The following is a 21,990-nucleotide window of genomic DNA, read 5'->3' as shown; positions in this document are numbered from 1 at the left end:
TAGTTGCCCTTCACTGCCCCCCTGCCAGCCTAATCGCCCCCAACTGCCCCCCCTGCCAGCCTGGTCACCTCTTACTGCCCCCCTTTCTGGCCTGGTTGCCCCCAACTGCCCCCCTCTGCTGGCCCAGTCACTCCCAACTGCCACTCTCTGCCGGCCCGGTCGCCCCACGCAGCCTGCTGTTCAGTCGTTTGTTCATCCCTCACTAACCCCCCTGCCAGCCTGGTTGCACCACACAGCCTTCTGTTCAGTCGTTTGGTCATCCCTCATTAACACCCCTGCCGGCCTGGTCACCCCACGCAGCCTGCTGTTAGTCGTTTGGTCATCCCTCACTAACCCCCCTGCCGGCCTGGTTGCCCCACGCAGCCTGCTTGTTCAGTTGTTTGGTCGTTCCCTCACAACCCCCCTGCCAGCCTGGTCATAGGCAGCCATCTTTGTGAGGATGTGAGGGTTAATTTGCATATTACCTTTTTATTATATAGGATGCTGCTGGGAACATTCATGTACAAGTCTTTGTGTGAACATACGTTTTCAATTCTCTTAAATATATATCCAGGAGCTGAATTACTGGGCCATATGGTAACTCTGTGTTTAACATTTGAGGAACCTACTAAATGCTTCCAAAAGCAGCTGCACCATTTTACATTCCCACCAGTAACATATGAGGGTTTCAATTTCTCCATCTCCTCCATAACACTTGTTATTGTCTGTCTTCTTTTAGTACAGCCATCTACAGGTTGGGATGGAATATCTCACTGTGGTTTGATTTGCATTTTCCTGATGGCTAATGAAGTTGAGTATTTGTTTATGTGCTTATTGACCATTTGTGTATCTTCTTTGAAAAAATGTCTATTTATATACATTGCTCATTCTTCAATTGGTGGGATTTTTGGTGTTTTTATTGAGTTATAGGAATTCTTTATATATTCTTGATGAAGTCTCTTTTCAGATATATAATTTAAAAATATTTTCTCTCATTCTGTAGCTTCTCTTTTCACTTTCTTGATGCTATCATTTGAAATACAAATTTTAAATTTTGATAAAGTCCAAGTTGTATTTTTGCTCTTTTGCTTTTGGTATCACATCTAATAAATCATTGCCTAACCCAAGATCACAAAGACACACTCCTATGTTTTCTCCTAAGAACTTTATAGCTTTAGCTCTTTCAAATAAATAAATATACATTTAAATTATCCTATATAATCAAGAGCTAATATGCTAATGGTCATGATGCCCTCATGCTGTAATGACCGATCAGCAAGAGGCTGCATGCACAGCTAGGCACACACGGTGGGCGGGGCTGCATGCACAGCTAGGCACACACGGGTGGGCGGGGACTTGATTCTGAAGGACTTGGCCAGAGGCATGGGTGGGTTTCTGGGTCCCGCCTCCCGCCGAGGCAGCATCAGCTGCGGGACTCTCTCTGGGTCCCACCTCCTAGGGCAGCAGTGGTGGGGGCGGCAGCCACAGGATTCTTTCTGGGCAGGAGGGTGGGGCTGTGTGCACGGGAGGCACATGTGGGGAGGTATTCCAGGAATCATGCAATTTCACACACTGAGTGGCCAGATTATTATGACCACCCCATCAGTACTTCGTTGGGCCACCTTTTGCCTTCAATACTGCGGTGATTCTTCTTGGCATTGACTCCATGAGATGTTGAAAGGTGATGCGAGGAATCTGACACCATGCCTGATGAATAGCACTGTCCAGTTCTGTGAGATTTGATGGTTGTGGAACCAGCTGCCTGATGGCTCTTTTAACTTCGTCCCACAAATGCTCAATTGGATTGAGATCTGGTGATTGTGGGGGCCACCTAAGCAAGGTAAAGTCTCCCTCATGTTCTTGAAACCACTCCTGCACAATACGAGCACCGTGGCATGGCGCATTGTCTTGTTGGAAGAAGCCATCTCCATTGGGATACGCCATCAACATGATAGGATGAACTTGATCAGCAACGATACTTAGGTATGTTGTGCTATTCAGACGTTGTTCCACACGAATTAAAGGGCCCAAATCATGCCAGGAAAACATGCCCCAAACCATAACACTGCCCTCACCAGCTTGAAGGGTTGTACTCATGCATGTGGGGTGCATGCTTTCATGCTGTTTCCACCAAATTCTCACTCTGCCATCTGCAGGATGCAACTGGAAACGTGATTCATCGGACCACATGACTTTTTTCCAATGCTCGATTGTCCAATCCTTGTGTTCCTTTGCGAATTGGAGATGTTTTATCTTGGTAACTGCAGACAGCCAAGGTGTTCGAACAGGCCTTCGGCTTCCATATCCCATAGGATGCAGTGTACGGCTAATTTGCCTACAAACATCAGGTCATCATAATAATCTGGCCACTCATAATAATATATATCCCACGTTCAAAGGCTGTTAAATCACATTGTTTACCCATATCTTCAGAAAAAAATCACTTCTACTGTCGTGGTAAACAGCCTGCTTCCCTACTTATGGTCTGGCCCTCTAGCAACTTCAGTGCAAAATTATAGCTAATTTGCCTATAAACATCAGGTGGTCATAATAATCTGGTCACTCAGTGTATATATTGCCAAAGGAAAAGAGAATAGGGAAGCAGGCAAAGGGGGAAACAGAGGTTGACCATGTTAGAGGAAAAGAAATAGCAGCAGCACCCTCACTGGGAGAATGTCAAACCTTAGGGAGGCCCTGGAAAGTAGCACCTAACCTGCTTTCCTCCTGCCCCTACTCAGACCCCACTTCTAACAATCCTGAAGAAGTGAGCAGAGTCCCAGGAGAAGACTAATCCAATCTCAGCCTTGTGGAAGGATTCCCTGGGGACTTCAACAGCATCCTCTGGGGAGGAACAGGATTTTAGCCAGGAGCCATCAGTCAAATCTCACCTGGATTTTCCAATTCTAACTGCCCTGTGCTTTGTCCCTTTCATGGACTGTGAACAGCATGTCCTAACATACTGTTCCCAAGCCATCACTGGCTGGCAAAGTCACCAAAGGAACACAATGCAAACTTTTTCTTAGGCCAAAATCATGTAGTTTGTTAGTTGCTTTAAAATCCTACCTTTTTGAAACCTTCTTTAAGCCAAATAAATACAAAAACGCCAAAAGTTATAGCCAGTGATCTGTTTTTTAACACTGAAACAAGCTCCCCGAGTATTAATAGGATTCTAGGAAAATGTCCAGCTAATTTAGCAAGTCTCCCTGCAGCAGGACATTTCTGTTAGAAAATGGATTATAAAGTTTTGCAGCTGGTTCTATTTTCTTTTCCCTAAGAGGCTGTAGGAAGTCACTCCCCACCATGATCACCTTTCTGAGTTTCCAATCACTGTCATTGTAATATTTTTGTCTTTTAAGAACGGCCAAGAGATACTCTCAGAACTAGACAATGGATAATTTTTATTCCTTTCTCCCCCCCACCCCACTTCCCTTTTCCCTTTTGTGTTGATAAATGATGATTTTCTATAGACAGGGATGATCTCCAAGGAAGCGCTAAGCAGCAGCATTAGCACTGGGGACTTACTCTGGGGCCCACTATCAGCCACAGTCACCCCAAACTATATCCCTTGAGGCCTTTCCTCTCTGCACTACCAAAACTCCTTCTCCACAGCCTTCAGTCAATTTTGAGCATGACTTTCTAGATGTCTTTCCAATCAGTATCTTCAAATACATCACCAATATGGTGTCCTCACCCATTACTCCTTGGAGAAGCAGGGAGCATGGTTTTAAAACCCCAGAACTAGAGGAACTTAAGATTCTTCTTGGCTTTGCCATTCTATGACTTGCATAAAAGAAATGACCTTGTGCCCTGATGTTATATACCAGTGATTCAACAAAATGGAAATGTGGCTGCAGAGCAACTGACAAAGGATGGCCATCCTGAGAGGCACCAAGAAAGAAGTCTGGCTATAACAGCATGACTTCTCCATCTACCACAGCCCTCTACATACACAAATACAAACACATTCCCTAAACATATGACAGGGGAAGATTTCTATCGAATGAGTAATCGGAAGAGTCATACATGTTTTAAAGGAGAAATAGAGTATACTATAAACACATGTAATCAAGGCTCTCAAACAATTCTGGGGAACAGTGTATCAGGAAAAAGCTCCATGAGAAAGTGATGTTCACATTGGATCCTGCATGTAGAAGAAATAGGGCCAGGGAAAGAACATTCCAGGTGGATGGGCCAGAGTGTATACAAGTTAGGGAGAAAACCTATGGCTCACAGAAAGAACCATAGAACATAGACAGCAACATGAGAGGGAGAAGAAGCAGGCAAAGGCCGCATTATGCAGGATCTTATACACCATGCTAAGAATTTGTTATTTTGTTTTAAACTCCTGAAAGGCCAGGGTATTCAATGGGTCATTTTCATGGATACTAAAATTACTCAACATGGTGGCAGCAGTGTAGTGGAAAAGATAATTATGGACCAATGTCATCCATGATTAAGTGAAGTGTCCAAGTGGTCAGCAGATGGCAGCAATAAGGAGTGACTTGGGGTTATATAGACTGATGGCTTAGAGCTCAAAACATGTATTTCTATTCGATGTCTTTTTATAAAAGGGGAAAGAATGGTCTAAAGGTAGCAATCTGTTAGCAGGAAGGATGCAGTCTGCCAACCCTGCTGGGTGGTGGTCAGTGAAGCAGTCATTCTATCTCTTGGTCAGGAGGGTGAGGAGGTGAGGGGAACACAAGGTTAGTAGGAGGGCTGGGGCTTTCTGGCAGGCACTGGAATGCTGAAGCAGCTATGTGAACAGAATAGAGAGAGAGCCTGGAGGCCTGTTTACCTCACAATCCTATACCCGTTGGCTAAAGATGCTGTTGTAATTTCCTGAGAGATGCTGATCATTTGAACTAAGGTGCTGACAGCAGAGATAAGAAAGGATAAATATGAAGGATATTGAGTTGTACCCTTGATAATACTTGGCCACATCTAATATGTGAGAAGTGAATAAAGGAGGAGTTAAATAGGAGAGGTTTCTGGCATAGCCAACTCAAATGATGTTGATACATTCACTGAACTAGGAAACCAAGTTCAGTTGTGGCAGTCTGGGGCGGCCTACGCGGCTTGAGGTAAATCAGACATGTGCCTCCCGTTCTAGCAGAAGGAGAACCCAGGGTCACGACTCCTAGCATCTCCTTTACAGGCCCTGTTTACCCAGGGCTGGGGTTTGTAGTGGATGGACCACCTGCATCAGGAGGGTAAGTTGGAAGCCCCTCCGCCAGACACTGAGAGGATGTATCTGCCTCCAATTAATTTGGACTCTTTTTAAAGGGAATAGCAAAAACTATGCCAAAAGAGTGGTGACTTATGAAGTGGCCTGCTGGAAGGGAGCCAAAACACTGGGCTTGTTTAATTTAGTGTCTGATCAGGACAAGGTTTGGTGCAGATGGGGGGCCATAGAACTCTCCTGAGAGGGGGATTAGGGGCTGAAAATTGAGATTACTAACTTCCAACAATTACTCAATTTAAAACTCAGCCAAAAAGATGTAATTAGTTTTCATATATTTGTTTGGTAATGTTGCCAGCTGAAAACTCCATGATGTTTTACTTCAAAGGGGAAGGAATATGGAAAAAAAAGGGAAGGGGACCACCTTATTTTGAAGTTATTATGCTGGTCAGAAGAGTGCTCACACTCTCTAGCCTCTTTTCTTCAGTATCATTGTCTTCTCTTCCTTGATGTTCCTGCCCACAAGGTCATGGGTTCCCTCTCGCTCCATTCTGAGGTCCTAGCTTTTCCACACAAGTCCATGCAAGGACTGCAGTAGGAGCTACCAAGCTCCAGATCTTAAGTTCTTCCAGATCTCCTTATACCCGTCCCGTCTGCTCCTCTTCCTCCTGTCCCCAGCTTTCTGGATTTCTCTGATTAGACCATGTCCTCTCTCCTCTTCACTTTGGCTTCATAATTCAGCTTCCTTTTTTTTAAATTTTTTTATTTTTTTGTTGGACTCCCAGATTTATAATTTGATTTGAATTCTGAAAATATTTCAAGATAAGGCTTTCAGAATCCTCCCTCTGCCACCTGGCCATTCTCTGAATGCTGACCTGGGAGCCAAGAAGCTGCTGAGCTGTACCAATCTCAATAGAAGCATTTGGAGTCCCAGTGCAGGTTCCTATGCCCAGGGTCTCTGCCTACTATCTCTATTATATCAAGCATCTAACCAACATTGCCTTTATTAGTTTTTACATCTGTGTTGCCCACTAGATTTAGTGCTTCTCAGGGCTAGGGTGTGTTTTTTATTCACCTTACTGTCTCTAGCACCCAATACAGAGCCTGACAGGCAAAAGGTGACCACAGGATATCCACAGTATTGAAGAATGATTTTGTAAGAATTTAGTAAATGACTATATATATATGAATAGAACATTTGTCTATCCAGGACTGACCTAGAGTCCATTCTTTGTACTCAACAAAGACTTGGCTTCAAATCCCAACTTCATGATATAGACAAATTACTTAACCTCCTTGTATCTCAGTTTTTAAAAATGATAATGGGAGAACATAATACTTACATATCTCAAAGCTTATATGCTTCCCTCTAAGTGACGCCTTTACCACAAAACTCATCCCCTTTCCTGATTTAATTTCTCCAATATTGCCTGTCTCTCTCTTCCTACTAGAATGTAAACCCCATGAAAGCATGGATTTCCGCCCGACTTCACTGCTATATCCCTGGAGCCTAGAGAGTGATCCATAAGTGAAAATCTAATAAACTGGACTTCAAAATTTAAAACTTCTATCTGCGAAAAGCATAGGTAAGAGACTGAGTGGAAAGATAAGGCATAGATTAGGGGGAAATATTCCTGGCACATGCTAAGTACTCAGTAACTACCATTATTATAAAATAAAGAGCAGATTAAGAAGAAACATTACAATAGGTTGATATGTACTCAGAAGATACAGTCAGGATGACATGAGCATCTGAACCATAATTTATGTTGAAGGAATGCGTGAAATAATCTGGGGCCCATAGGGAAGTGTTTTACCTAAGGGCATAGAGCCAGCCTGTGGCAGAACCTAGACAGTATTATTTTTATATAAATTATTTTCTAGTGCTTCCCTAAGATACACTATCAGACTATTTTCTTTGTTAGACACTTCCTTTTTAAGTATCCCTAAGTATGAGAATGTCTCCCTACACCTATTTTTTTCAAAACACACACACATACATGACATATAAAATGTAGAAGAAAATAGAGAAGAAAATCTCTGTGGCCTTCAGCTGGTCATAGAGTTCTTAGATAAGACTCCAAACGCATGATCCATAAGTGAAAATCTAATAAACTGGACTTCAAAATTTAAAACTTCTATCTGCGAAAAGCATAGGTAAGAGACTGAGTGGAAAGATAAGGCATAGATTAGGGGGAAATATTTGTGAAGCTTGTATCTGAAAAGGGCTTGCATTCAGAATATAGAAGGAACTCTCATTATAAGAACACAAATAACCCATTTTTTAACCCATTTTTTTTAATGGGCAAAAGATTTAAACTGACACTTCATTAAAGACTACTAGTATATATGAATGGAAAATAAGCACATGATAAGCTACTCAACATAATTAGTCACTAGGCAATACAAAGTAAAACCACATGAGATATGACTATACACCTGCTGAAATAGCTATAATAAAAATATATAGATAATTCAAAGTAAGCACATGGAGAAACTATGACTCTCTCCTACACTGCTCATAGGGATGTAAAATGGCTCTACTAACTTGGGACAATTTGACAGTAGTTGTTTTGTTAAGTTGAACATGAATTTACTATATGCTCCAATGTTTCCACTCCTAGAAAACAACCCAAGAGAAATGTAATCACATGTACACTCAAATATATGTACATGACTGTTCATAATAGCATTATTCATAATAGCCTAAAAGTGGAAACAATCACAATGTTCATCAACTGGAGAACAGGTAAAGAAAATGTGGTACATCTTTTCAATAGAGTAGTATTCAGCTATAAAAATGAATGACCTACTGACACATACTAAACATGGATGGATATCAAAAATATGCTAAGTGAAAGATGCAAAATGTGACTATACAATATATAATTCCATTTATATGAAATGTTCAGAAATGGCAAATGTATAGCGTCAGAGAGCAGATCAGTACTTGCCGAGGGAGTAGGAGAGAATATTACAAGGGGAACTTTTTGAGATGATAAAAATGCTCTAAAATGGAATCATGGTGACAGTTGTAAAACTATTCATTTACTAAAAATCATCGAATTATACCTTACATTAGTGAATTTTATGGTACGTAAATTATACTTCAACAAAGTTGTTAAGACAACCAGGGGGGAAAAAAAGTATTTATTTTAAATATCAGATTGTGGCCTTGATGCATGTACAAAGGGATTTTGTTTGGTGGGGTTAGAAGGGGCCACTGGTGAATTACAAAATATAGTGCCACTAGTATATAATTAGTAGCAGTAGCAGCCATGTCCTTGAAGATTAATAGTTACAGTGCTAGAAATTCAAACTCTTGCTTATTGCCTGGTCTCCCTAAGATCTGGATGTTGGCATGTTTAGCTTTCCCACTTGCAATTATCCTCCCTACAAATTGAGATAGGATTAACTAATTATAGTGGCGCCTTGAGACATAAACCACATCAAACACCCTGCTAACCAAGAATTGTCCTATCTGCAAAAGTATGCCAGAGAGCTTTAAAATCTCTGGTATCTGTTTTGAGGCCCAGAACAAGGGGACTAAGCCAACCCACAAAATTTCCATAACCTTATTTTCTTAAGATGCTACTTTTAATAAGATAATCCTTTTCTCAAATACATATATATATTGTGGGTCTCAGTAGGTCCAACATAGAAAGCAGCAGTAGGTCTTCAAAGCACCAGGACTCGGTGTTAGAGGCCATGGATTTAAATCTTGGTCCTGACATGAACTAGCCTGTGGCTTTAGCCAGGTAATTTAACTTTTTAGCCTTAGATTATTTAATCCCTCAAATGGGACAATCCTGCCTACTCCATAAAACTATTGTGAGAAATAAGAAAAATAGTATGTACAAAGTGCCTGACCCAGCAGGCACTTTATATATGTGTTGAATCTGAATAAAGGATATAGCCAAAATTCCTTGATATGACAACTTTCCCAGAGTTTGGCCCCAATATTCCTATCTGTTCTAATCTTCCAATAGGAAAATTCCCTATTCCAATCAACTCAGACTTCTAACCAACTACCACCATGCAGTGATTCAGGCTGCTTCCTGTTTTCTGGCAACCTCCTCCCCTACTTTATTCAGTAAACCTAACATCGTTCAAGACTCAGCTTAAAGCCCATCTTTTCCATTATGTTTAGTCTGACCACTGACTCTTTGTTTAAATATATTTTTACTAGAGGCCCAGTGCACAAATTTGTGCATGTGTGGGGTCCCTCGGCCTGGCCGGCGATTGGGGCCAATCGGGGCCGTCTCACCCAGTCCAAGCCAACCTGGGTGGCCAGCCGGAGAGGGGCCATGGGAGGGCTCCAGGACGTGTCCAGCCCTCTCGCTCAGTCCCGATCAGCTGGACCCCAGAAGCAAGCTAAACTACCGGTCAGAGCTTCTGCCCCCCTGGTGGTCATAGTCTGACCCAGCAGGCACTTTATATATGTGTTGAATCTGAATAAAGGATATAGCCAAAATTCCTTGATATGACAAGCTTTCCAGAGTTTGGCCCCAATATTCCTATCTGTTCTAATCTTCCAACTGACCCAGCAGGCACTTTATATATGTGTTGAATCTGAGTAAAGGATATAGCCACAATTCCTTGATATGACAAGGCTTTCCAGAGTTTGGCCCCAATATTCCTGTCTGTTCTAATCTTCCAGAACTACCACCATGCAGTGATTCAGGCTGCTTCCTGTTTTCTGGCAACCTCCTCCCCTACTTTATTCAGTAAACCTAACATCGTTCAAGACTCAGCTTAAAGCCCATCTTTTCCATTATGTTTAGTCTGACCACTGACTCTTTGTTTAAATATATTTTTACTAGAGGCCCAGTGCACAAATTTGTGCATGTGTGGGGTCCCTTGGCCTGGCCGGCGATGGGGGCCAATCGGGGCCGTCTCACCCAGTCCAAGCATCCCTCGGCCTGGCCGGCGATTGGGGCCAATCGGGGCCGTCTCACCCAGTCCAAGCCAACCTGGGTGGCCAGCCGGAGAGGGGCCATGGGAGGGCTCCAGGACGTGTCCAGCCCTCTCGCCCAGTCCCGATTGGCTGGACCCCAGAAGCAGCTAAACTACCAGTCGGAGCTTCTGCCCCCCTGGTGGTCATAGCGACTGGTGGGTCAGACACTTAGTATGTTATGCTTTTATTATTTAGGATTGATTTCAGAGAGGAAAGGGAAAGGGAGAGAGAGATACAAATATCAATGATGAGAGAGAATCATTGATCAGCTGCCTCCAGCACGCCCCACACTGGGGATCAAGCCTGCAACCCAGGCATATGTCCCTGACTAGGGATTGAACTGTGACCTCCTAGTTCATAGGTCGATGCTCAACCACTGAGCCACACCACTGGGCTGACCATTAAATCTTTAAACAACTCATGGGATACTTAATTATATACTTTAAAAATATTATATCTGTTTGAACATGTCTTATTTCCTTTGGTATAGAATGCATTTCTAGAAGTACACCAAGACTTGTATACCTCATTATATATCCCCACAGTGACTCTCACAGGGTCTGAAGTAGGACAGGGATCTCAAATTATTAGTTTTATCTAACTGAGGGATTCCTCAAAAGATAATTTGAAAACCCCTATTCAAGTCAATCCTTCTAATTTTATAGATGAAAATTTTGTCCTCAGATAGGAGAAGTAATATTCAAGGTCATATGAGTACTTTGGTATTAGAGCTGGAAGCATAATTCAGGTCTCCTGAGGCAGAGACCAAGGTTGTCCTTCAACAGCAGTTCTCTACATGTTTAGAACTACAGCTTTTAGCTGGAAACATGGTCACTCAGGATGAAAACTTCATTTCTCATCCTCCCTTTAGCTAAATGTGGATAAAAATATAAGTGTCACCTAACTGCATCTTCTCTTTTCTCCCCCTAACCTCTTCATCCTTGCTGCCTGGAACATGGCTGTGATGATACAATTCCACAGTGAATCATGAGATTGAGGGCCATGACCCAGAGATGGCAGAGCAGAAAGCTGAAAGAACCCGATACCCTAAGGCTTTCAAGGACCAAAACCAGAGCCATAATACCACCTCTGGACTGCCTACATCTAGACTTTTATATGGGAGAAAAATAAACTTCTATCTTATTTATGTTGCTGTCATCTTAGATATATATTTGAATATTATTGGCAGCTTAACTGATTCTATTATCCCTCCTATCAACTCTTTGATGCTCTTAGCTGTTCACATTGCCTCTAGACATATATCATAAGCCATTCTTTCATTCATTCAAGAATTCACTCTATAGCCATTCAAAGTTCATGGACATTCTGCCTAGCATAAATCTAAGAGGGGACTATGGTGGACACAAGAATTAAATGTACAGACACTGCGCTTAAAAGTCATGGGCATTGGATGAACTTCTCACTCTCGTAATTCATATCATGGTTCTTATGCCTGGCAAACATTCATCTCAGAATTTCTCTGGCAGTCCCATCTCAAATAATCTCACTGTTTCCAGTAACATACTGTTGATCAGACCATTTGTGCTTAATATATTCCAGTTGCCTCTCTACATCCATTCTCTGCCCTTATCCACTCTTTTCTTTGCCCAGGGAGGCTTATCTGTATGGGTTACATCCATGGGCTCTCTTGCCCTCTGATTTCTGGTTGGGTTGGTCAATAAGAACCGCTGGAAAGAGATCATAGGGAAGTAAGAGAATGAGCTCTATGTATTTATTTTTCTCAGCTCCCTCCCTGTGGGGTCATTTTAGGCCAACTTTGTTCCTCAACTGAAGGTCACTGTTCCACTCAAGGTGGCCCACAACATGACTCTTTACTATTGGGTTCTGGTAACCATTCCTTCCCTTCACACCGTTGAAGCTATTACTAGCTCCAGGGAATGGCACTATATCCTGCGGTTTCCCCACACACTGCCCACACCTTGTAAATAGCCCATTTATTAAGCCCTACACAAATGATCCTAATGTGAGGCTGCCATCTGTTTCCTGCTAGCAGGCTGGCTGATACAACATGCGTCCCAATTTTCAGTTCAAAATATGTAGGCACTAGACATACAGCACCCATCAGAATCATCGTTAAGAAGGGTGTTAGAGTAAAGGGAAGATATTTAGCAAAATTTAGTGCATAGAGAATCTCAGACTATAAGAATAGCATCATGACCACTAACTTTTGATACAAGATTTGGTTCTCATGTACCTGAGCTATGCACAGTCCTCTTTATGTATCTATTTTCTTTTTTTTTGGGAGGGGGGTATCCTGGACCAAACACTATGTTTTTCAAGCAGTCTAGTCTTGAAATATTTTATTTAGAAGTGGAACCCAATTCTAGATGGAACCCACAGTCACTGGGCAAATACATTTTTCCACCAATATGTATCAGAAACTCAAGTATAGTATTTTCTGCCAATTCCACCAGTATCTTCATTTAGGATCATTAAAGTGCTAAATATACCTATTTCAGAAGCACAATCCACATTTGTTGAAGAGTGAAATGTAAAACCAAATTATCATTTCTTATTCTTTACTAGTAATCAAAGTATTGCTGATTACAGAGACCAAAACCTATGCATCCAATGTGAAGAACAATTTCAGACCCTGGGCTGTGCAGGGAGGGAAAGAGGAAAGGAGAGGAGAAAAGTGTGGTAGACAGAACAATGCACCCTCCTCCTAAAATGTCCAAATCTTAATCCCTCGAACCTCTGAATATGTTATCTTACATGAAAAAAGGGTCTTCATAGACATGATTAAGTTAAAGATCCTGAGATGGACATACTCTTCCAGATTATGTGGGTGAGCCTAATATAAATCACAAGGTCCTTAGAAGTGAAAGAGGGAGGCAGGAAATTTGGTGTCAGAGTGATGCAGCATGAGAAAGACTCAAGCCACCATTGCTGGCCCAGAAGATGGAGGGGAACCACAAGCCAAGGAATGCAAGCAGACTCTAGAACAGGGGTGGGGAACCTTTGTTCTGCCACGGGCCATTTGGATACTCGTCACATCCTTTGCTAAATATAATGAACTTAATATAAATTTATATTGCTATGAAAAAAAGCTTCTACATTCATGAATTTTGAGTCCATCCTGTGGTTGCCTTGGCAGGGCCAGACCAAATGATTTTGTGGGCCTTATACAGCCTGAGCTGTACATTCCCCACCCCTTTTCTTGAAACTAGAAAAGGCAGGAAAATGAATTTTCCCCAAGAGCCTGTAGAAGGAATGCAGACCTGCTGATATCCTGGTTTTAGGCCAGTGTGACCAAGTTTATCCTAAACTGTAAGATAATAAATTGGTGTTGTTTTAAGCCACCAAGTTTATGGCAACTTGTTACATCAGCAACAGAAAACTGATACAGAGTGTATGACTGAAATGTCCAGACCTGGAAACTACCAGGGGAAGGAAGAGGGGCTGGGAACTGACGGACGGCGGAGTCAGAACACATTGCGGGCAGTACATCCAAACTGTGCACCACTTGAGAACCTGCACTGTGGGCAAGTTAAATTCACTAAAAAACAAATCAGCTCTTCATCTCAGAGGCTCACACTCATAAAATGCTCCCATGCCCTTTGTGTCACCCAGTAGAAGCATTTTCTTTTTCTCAGAGTTTCTGGAAATTAGCAAAACGTCTGTATTTTGTGAGAGATCTTTATCGGCTTCATTCAAAAGGATACACATCTGTCTTATACCTTATTCTGTAGCTTCCTGGTGGCCATATTGTAGCAATGAATTACGCATTAAAAACAACAATTTTTTAAAGTTCCACAGAGCACCAGTACCCATTATTTGCATTCTATGAAAACCCACTGCATGCTCTCCCCACAGCTGTCTGTCTCTGAATGGGCCTTACCACGCTCTGGCCCAGCTGCTCCCGAAAGAAATAATCCATGTTTCTCTTCTGCAGGCTGTCAAGGTAATGCTGAAAGCGGGTGTATGTATATGGGTAGCAGTAGGCAAATTGGTAAACATCTTCTTCTCGGTCAAAACAAAATGCAAAGGACATCACATAATTCTTCCTATGGTCCGGGCAACGGTAGTAATAAACATTTTTAGGTGGCAGCCTTTGCCTGAAAGATACAAAGAAAGACATTTGGGTATTTCAGACAATCGTTCTAGCTTCAAACGGGAATAAGCAGAAATAAATGCCCAAGAAAAACTGTAACATCAAGACCCCAGGGGCAACAGCTCACACCACCTGTGGTCGCCAAGAAACTGGAATCTGGCAGCACTCTTCAAATTCCAGCCCTACCCTTTGTCAGCTGCTTGGACAATGCCATGTTACAGAAAGCTGAGCAAGTTGTATTCATTGTTTATTCTTATTGTGAGCACCTTTTATATGCCCAGGCATCACGCTAGACTCTTGATGTGTGAGGGTAAATAAGATAGGCAAGGTGTTGTCCTCATGGAGTAGATCCTATAGTGGGAAGCACTCAATAAAATACTAAAACTAAGTATACAAAATAGTCATAGACTCTAAAAATGCTTTGAGGGGAAATAAAGAGTGTGATAGTATAATGACATAAATACGGGATGCCTGCTTTTTCTAGGAAAGTCAGCTCTTTGTATTACAAGACTATTTCAGACCGCTCAAAAGCATGTGCATTGTGAATATTCAAGGGAGGAGAAATTATTCAACACTTCTTTAGATTATTACTATTATTTTTCTACAGAACATTTCACGAGATTAGTTTTCTACAGAAGCACTTTGGGAAATTCTGCTTTAAAATATGCTGTGCAGGCAATTTTGCTAAGCCATCATGCTCATTCTCCAAAAAGGAATACTAAAACCATACACGAGAAAAGGCAAAATGTTCCAGTCCTAATTCCTATAACTTCTTTATATTCTCCCACCTCACAGGTTCACTACACCCCGCCACGCTGTATGACATTGAAAGCATTCACACGTACAAAGAAGGCCTCTCATTTCTGTCCCTTCAAATCCTGTTAATCGTACAAAATCCCTCACAAACTGTGCCTTTTCCAGGATCATCCATTGACAATTTGAGGCCAGTTCAGCTCCCACATTTTGTAGTAACTTGCTCTTTTATTGACTGCTTCCTAAGTCTTATCCATTAGGATCAGTTTGGAAGATCCTTGAGGACAAACACGTTTTTTGTTTGTTTGTTTTTTTGGGGGGACGAGGGGTTCTGGCACAGTGGATGGGAGTTGTGAGGTTCACCTGGAATGGCTTAGCATTCAACTGAGAAGCCAAGAAGCACAGAAACATATGGAGGAAAGTGTGAGGAGGAGGGCACCAGGCATGAGGTTGAGACAGAGAAGCATCAATCAGATGCTCAAACCTCAGAGGGAAGGTAGGGGAGGGTTGGGGAAATGGGGAGAGATCACCCAAAGGACTTGTATGCATGCATATAAGCATAAGCGATGGATGCAGACAACAGGGGGTGAGGGTGAGAGCAAGACTGCGGGGGGAGGGGATAAAGACACATTTGTAATACCTTAATCAATAAAATTTTTTTTTAAGTGAGATGATTAACCATAGAGCTGCCTCAAAGGAGAAAGTGGAAAGTTTTGGTCAGAGAAGTAAGCTGGAGAGAGAACAGACAGAGAGGATAGATGATGGTCTACATTTGTAATGTGATTGAATGTGCAGGAATATGAGGTTGCTGGAATAAGCTAGTCTCAGGGTTTCAGAGTTGTATGCAGGGAGAATGCTAGTGAAAGTGGCTTTGAGGTCTCCAGCCAAAGTTCTGTGATAGTCACTTCAGGCCCTGACTCAGAGGTGTGAGTCTGAGCCTCCTAGAGCACAAGGTGAGCATGCCTTCATCCCCAAGTGATTCCTTCAGTCATAGGTCCCTCAGGTTATGATGCTGATCTTTTCAACTCTTCATTTACTAGTATATCTGATAAGGGCCCATGCTTTAAATCTAATCATCTCAGTTTTCTCCTATTCTAGCCAAGTTTAGTAACTTGACTCTGAGAGCCTGCCATACCCACCAAATTTGATTATGTGCTATCAGGAGAATTCATCTAATGCCTACAGCTGTCACAGCTTCCCTCCTGAGTGGGTCGGATGCCTAACCCGATTTGCAGACAGAGTGAAGGTAATGGGCCCTGGGGTAATCATTCAAGGAAGCTGAGATGTTGCTCAGGGCTTAGATTTTCCAGACCCTGCTACAGATACAAACAAAAATCTATTTGAGAAGGGCTCAGCAGGACAAATTCATGAGGGCTTTCAAGTACTAGTAATGCAAAGAATAAAGGAAAAGAGGAATGGGAGTGTGTGGGAGAAATGTTTCTCTCATTTGGAATGCACTTCTGGTTTTCTCTTATTTTGGTTTTTATAGTTTCACTGTCTCAGGCATGGTGTTAAATGTTTTATATGCATTATCATTTAATCATTGCAATAACTCTCTGAGCTAGGGGCTATTAACATTCATTTTACACAGCTGAGAAAATAGAAGCTCAGAGAGGTAAAATTCCCCGGGGGTTGCAATGTTAGTAAGCAGCAGAGTCTGTAGCAGACATAGGCTAGTGCAGTGGTCGGCAAACTGCGGCCCCTTGAGTGTGGCTCTTCCACAAAATACCACGTGCGGGCACGCACGTACAGTGCCACTGAAACTTCGTGGCCACACTCAAGGGGCCAAAGAGCCGCATGTGGCTCGCGAGCTGCAGTTTGCTGACCACTGGGCTAGTGCAACTCTGAAGTCTGTGCTCAAGGTCCCTGTAGCATCTTGTCACTTACCTTTCTCCCCTTACCACCCGACTCAGAGTTTTACCTCCTGCTTCCAGAAAAATCTGATCGTGCAGTACTCGCCCTAAAACTCTCCAAACAACTCCACTTCCTCACATTGCAGTTTGGCCCACAACACTCCCCAAGATCACCCTGTAATCCCAGAATCAACAGCCATTTCTCCATCCTTGTGCCTATATTTTATTTATATGAGCAAATTAAGTCCCTAACACAACTTTGTGTCATACCTCCAATACCTCTGTGTCTTTGTATTTGGTATTTCCTCACCTTGGACTGCCTGTCCTGCCATCTTAATTACTTGGTAAACTCTGACTCACAGATGTGGCATATTATAGATTGTCAATAAAGGTTTAAATATTTTTAAATTAACTAATTGATTAATAAACAAACGAGTGTATAAATAAATGCCTATCCTTTAACATACCTCCTCAGAAGCCTTCTCTGACTATTCATTCTCCATTAATTTTCTCTACTTTGACATATATTTAAACATGTCTTATCACCTGGTTTGTTTCTTAACAATGAGCAACAAAAGTAAATGGAAGTTTCTTCAAAGAAAAGGTAGGATTCTTGAATACAGGAACAATGTCACCTTTTCCTTCTCTCGCTAGCAGTGGTACAGAGAGGTGTCAAATAATACTTGCTTATTCTAAAAAGCAATGGTAAAAGAAAAAGAAGACTCATCTCCTAAGATAAATGGTAGGAATCACAGGGGCCAAATCTTAACTCAGCATGAAGTCAAGACTCTTTAACACTGGGCTGAAGGGAAAGCCTAAAGGTCCACATCACAGGGGAGGACAAGTGTGGGAAGCTTCAAGGGATCTCATAAAGAAAGTTCCTGTACTTGGTGCGAGGTTAGACAAGGCAGCCTTCTGATCTCATTTAACACAGATAGTCTGAGATACCAATGAAAGCAATAATGATAATAATAATAATAATTCTTAATATGTATATTAGGAATTATATTATTCACTGACCATGTGCTAGGCCATTCTAAGTATTTTATAATGCATTAACTCCTTTAATTCTCACAACAATCCTCTGAAGCTATTCCTATTATCCCTATGATAGCATAAAAATAAGGCAGGATAGGGTCAAGAATCCATGACTCCACTGAAGACTCTGGGAAGGAAATAGTCCATAATACCTGATCCCGCCAGAGATTCAGGAAGAGTCTAAGACCTGTGTGCTCTCAGAACTCAGTGACTACAGGCTGGCCCAGCTCTTGGAACAAGCCATCATCCTGGATCCTTCCTGGTGACTGAAGAGGACCTGTAACTCACATCATCAGATTCAGATGAGTGTGTACATGTGGATGAGTGAGCACACACACTCAATCATAGTATACATACTTTTCTATAATAGCCCAATTTTCATTATATCCATTTGACTGCATTAGACTGAGCACTACATGAGAGCAGGTCTGTATATTACTCATATTTGGTTCTGCAGGATCTATCCAGAGCCTTGCATGAAGGAAGTGCTCAAGAATGATTATGGATTGAATAAATTAATATATTCATGAGTTAACTTTAAGAGATTAACAACTAGAGTAAATAATTTAGACACACCAGCCAATATAGATTGTGAACTCCCCATGTGACGCTGTGAGGCTTTCCCTGAATGCATTATCTTCTCAAAAGCCCTCCTGCCTTTTTAAAGTGTTGATTTATCTTTAATGGCCTTTCCCATACTTTTTCTATATAATGAATTCTTATGTAGAAAAGTAAGGCCCAGTTCACATGACATTTCCTCTTTGAAGTCTTTGTCAGCAACTCCAGGATGCATGAATTGCTCTAAATACTAATTGCAGATATGGCTGTTATTTCTGATTCATCTCAAAATCAATAGCACTTAGCACAGAGATTGGCCCTGATGAGGAGTTCAAAACATGTTTGTTGAATGAATGAGTGAGTTTATAACTTAATGAATGAATGATTTCTTCCCGTTTACCATCCTCTGTGCCTTTTCTCCAAAATGTCAGTTCAATGCATCTTTGTTTTGGATGTTACCTGAGCACAGAAGAGAACCCCAGAACCTACAGGAGTACAGGGTTCTCTAAAACAACAACATTCCATACCCTCCTCAGGAGCCCGAAAGACAGGAGCCCTGATTTCCTCTCCAATCAAGCAGGAAATAGGGATATAGGTAGATGAATTCCAACCCCTGAGTCTTCTTTAACAGTAGACAAACTTTTTTCTTCAAATTAGCAGAAAGGAAAATAATAAAGAATCAATCTTTTCAGGTTGCAATCCTAAAGGAAGTAGGCAAAACAAAGTCACTCAGATACCTCCACAGGGAGTAACATATATTACGTACCTCCTGTATGTGAATAATGTGCTACTTGTTTGATGTGCAGTATGGTTTGATTGATAAACATATATTCTTGCCCCCATACCAAGGTTATGCTATCTGAAATTCATTCAACAATTGCAACTGCAGAAACAGTCTCTTGGTCCCACAAGTTCATCTCCCTGGATGTGGGAAGCAAACTGGCATCTGGTTTCACAGGATTGAAATAGAGGTAAGATTTCAATTCCTTTTCCCTTCATGAGGGCAACTGAGTCTCTGGTTTGTCATCCATACCAATGCATGGCCTTTAATCTATGATTGGCTGGAACAACCCAGACTATCACCTGGTTTCAGCCAATTGGCCTCCTCCTTTTCTTCTCTGGCATCTGGCACAGCCAGACCCTTGGCATGGATGCCCACATTATAAATCCACCCTCCCTAGGCAAACAGGCCCTGCTCCTAATTCCAATCGTATCTGCCCCTGAATAATTATAATAGGGCTCCTGTCACCAGCATATCTATTCTTATCTTTCTCCTCACTTTGTCACAGCTAATCTCTGGGTGAGTCATAGGGAGGGGGAGAGAGAGTGAGGGAGTGCTCAGATACAGGCAACACATTTTTACACTGGTGTCTAATCAGATTACCATCTTATCAGGGGCTGATGGGCACTGCTGGTGGGAGGGGAGAGACAGTGCCACATATTGCCAGAGAGTTTTGGATAACAAAAACACACTGCTTGATTTCTGAATTAACCTTTTTGTCCTACACACTCTATTGTTTATTTTTCAGAGTTTATTTTATGTGTAGACTTTTTTTTTTTTGGACTCTGCCTTCTGGAGGACACCTACACACTGTGGCAGCAGCTGCTTCTATTAATTTCAAGCCATTAAAAAAATTAAAATTAAACCCAATTACTTTGGCTGGTTTAGAGCCTGGAAATAGCTGAGACTGATTATTCCCCCTGGTCATGAACAGCAACACTATTCCTACCTACGTGTGGCTGCTGGCAGAGTGCTAATGCAGCCAACTCTTCACTGGGCAGGCTCCCAGCCAGCAGGAGAGCCTCTAAGTCACCTATCTGTCTTCTCCAATCCAGATGCCTAAGGAGAAAACACTGGACAAGAACTAGGTGTTGGCTTATGGTCCAAGCTGTTGTCCTTGGGCAGGACTCTTTCCCTTTTGGTGCCTCTGTGTAAAATGTGGTTACTACAATGTGTCCCTCTTATAGTTGTCATGACTCTTAGGTGAAAAGAACTATGTTTTCAAAACTACCAATACAGTCATGAAAGAAAACCAATGATAACCTCATTTTCTCTTCCTGACCATTCCCGGACCCAATGTAACCAATACCTGCTTTACAAGGAGGTGTGCTCTCTGACAAAACTAAGCATGTCCATCCTGATACAAAAAGGCAGTTAACTCCTTCAGGTCCCAAGTGGTGGTGGGGAAGTATTCAAAGCTGTTGCCCCTGCTGGTAGGTAGCCTGTGGTACCAACCAATCCTGCAGCAGCCAAAGACAGCAACTTGCCAGATGCATGGAGCTTCCAGGTCACTAGTTGGTGGGATCAATAGGAAATGTGGAAAATTATAGGGTAGGTGAATAGGAAGTATGTTTGAGAAATAGACTGAGTAGTCCTGCTTACAGAGAATAATCTGATTGCTCTTGGCATATGTATCATATGATGTAAATCTAAAACTATTTTCTTTTTGTTACACTTTAAAAAAATATTGCAATAAACCAGCAATTAGCTCAAATTTTAAAAGTGTATGTTTTAGGAAACTTAAATACTAATTTTCTATTTCTCATGAAATTAAGTGATGAACATTGCATAAAAAGTTTCTCAGTATTTATAGTATAACCCACTGAAGGGAGTACTGATAACATGACCACGTAAAAACCAGAAGACACAACTCTGCTAAATAAACATCAGCATCTACTTGATTTAACAGTTATTTAAGGAAAACATATGTCCAAAGGCTACAGTTCACACATGTAAAAGAAGGAACATTGCCTGGCCAGCATGGCTCAGTGGTTGAGCTTTGACCTATGAACCAGGAGGTCATAGTTCCATTTGGGTCAGGGCACATGCCCAGATTGTGGGTTAGATCCCCATTAGGGGACTTGCAGGAGGCAGCCGATCAATTATGTTTCTATCTCTCTCTCCCTTTTCTTTCCTCTCTGAACTCAATAAAAATATATATTTTTTAAAAGCAGGAGCATAGAAGAAAAATGACTGAAATATTTTAGAAGAACAGTGATACCCTAAGTGAAAGCCACATTTCAGAGTGATAAATGGTATCACTTGTTTTTTAGAACATGACTATTCTGCTAATATAATTTCAATCATTTTTAATTCCAAGTTTTCTTGTATATAAAGTTAATGTCTTTTTTTCTATTAGCAGAACTAAATCCAGCAGTTTTATATCAGTGTCATCAGATGTTTCAAATAGAAAACAATTTAACTTAATTCCAATGTAATTCAATTACTGTCATCCAATTCATAGACTCATAGTCAAGCTCTTGGAATTTCATTTTGTTGAAGGTAAAATACTTCCTTATTGGTAATAATGCTGATAATTCAGTTTGAAAATTTCAATATTAATATTAAAATTACTTGCTTTCTGTTATGACAATATGAATACAAATTTTGGTAAAAGCAAATATTTGTAGAAATTTATTTTAAATTTGTTTGAGATGTCCATATCTATAATAATAAAAGTGTAATATGCTAATTAGACCGCACAGCCAAACAACCTTCTGGACGTCATTCTGGACGTCCTTCCGAACAAAGCTGTGGTGGCGGGGGCCAAGGTAGAGGCAGTTAGGAGTGATCAGGCAGGCAGGCGAGCAGTTAGGG

At 41.5% G+C, this 21,990-nt stretch overlaps 1 protein-coding gene across 2 annotated transcripts in view; it reads right to left on the bottom strand.

Moving 5' to 3' along the window:
- BEND5 (BEN domain containing 5) overlaps positions 1 to 21,990 on the bottom strand; it is a 1,007,185-nt gene that overhangs the window by 443,052 nt on the left and 542,143 nt on the right. For both annotated transcript variants that reach the window (XM_005872514.2, XM_005872513.2), the window contains exon 5: positions 13,978 to 14,194. In XM_005872514.2, coding sequence (XP_005872576.1) covers positions 13,978 to 14,194 — 217 coding nt within the window. The remainder of the gene's footprint in view (positions 1 to 13,977; positions 14,195 to 21,990) is intronic.

Source organism: Myotis brandtii, unplaced genomic scaffold (assembly GCF_000412655.1).
Source record: "Myotis brandtii unplaced genomic scaffold, ASM41265v1 scaffold382, whole genome shotgun sequence".
NCBI classification, from domain to species: Eukaryota; Metazoa; Chordata; class Mammalia; order Chiroptera; family Vespertilionidae; genus Myotis; species Myotis brandtii.
This window is presented reverse-complemented; position numbering and strand designations above follow the sequence as displayed.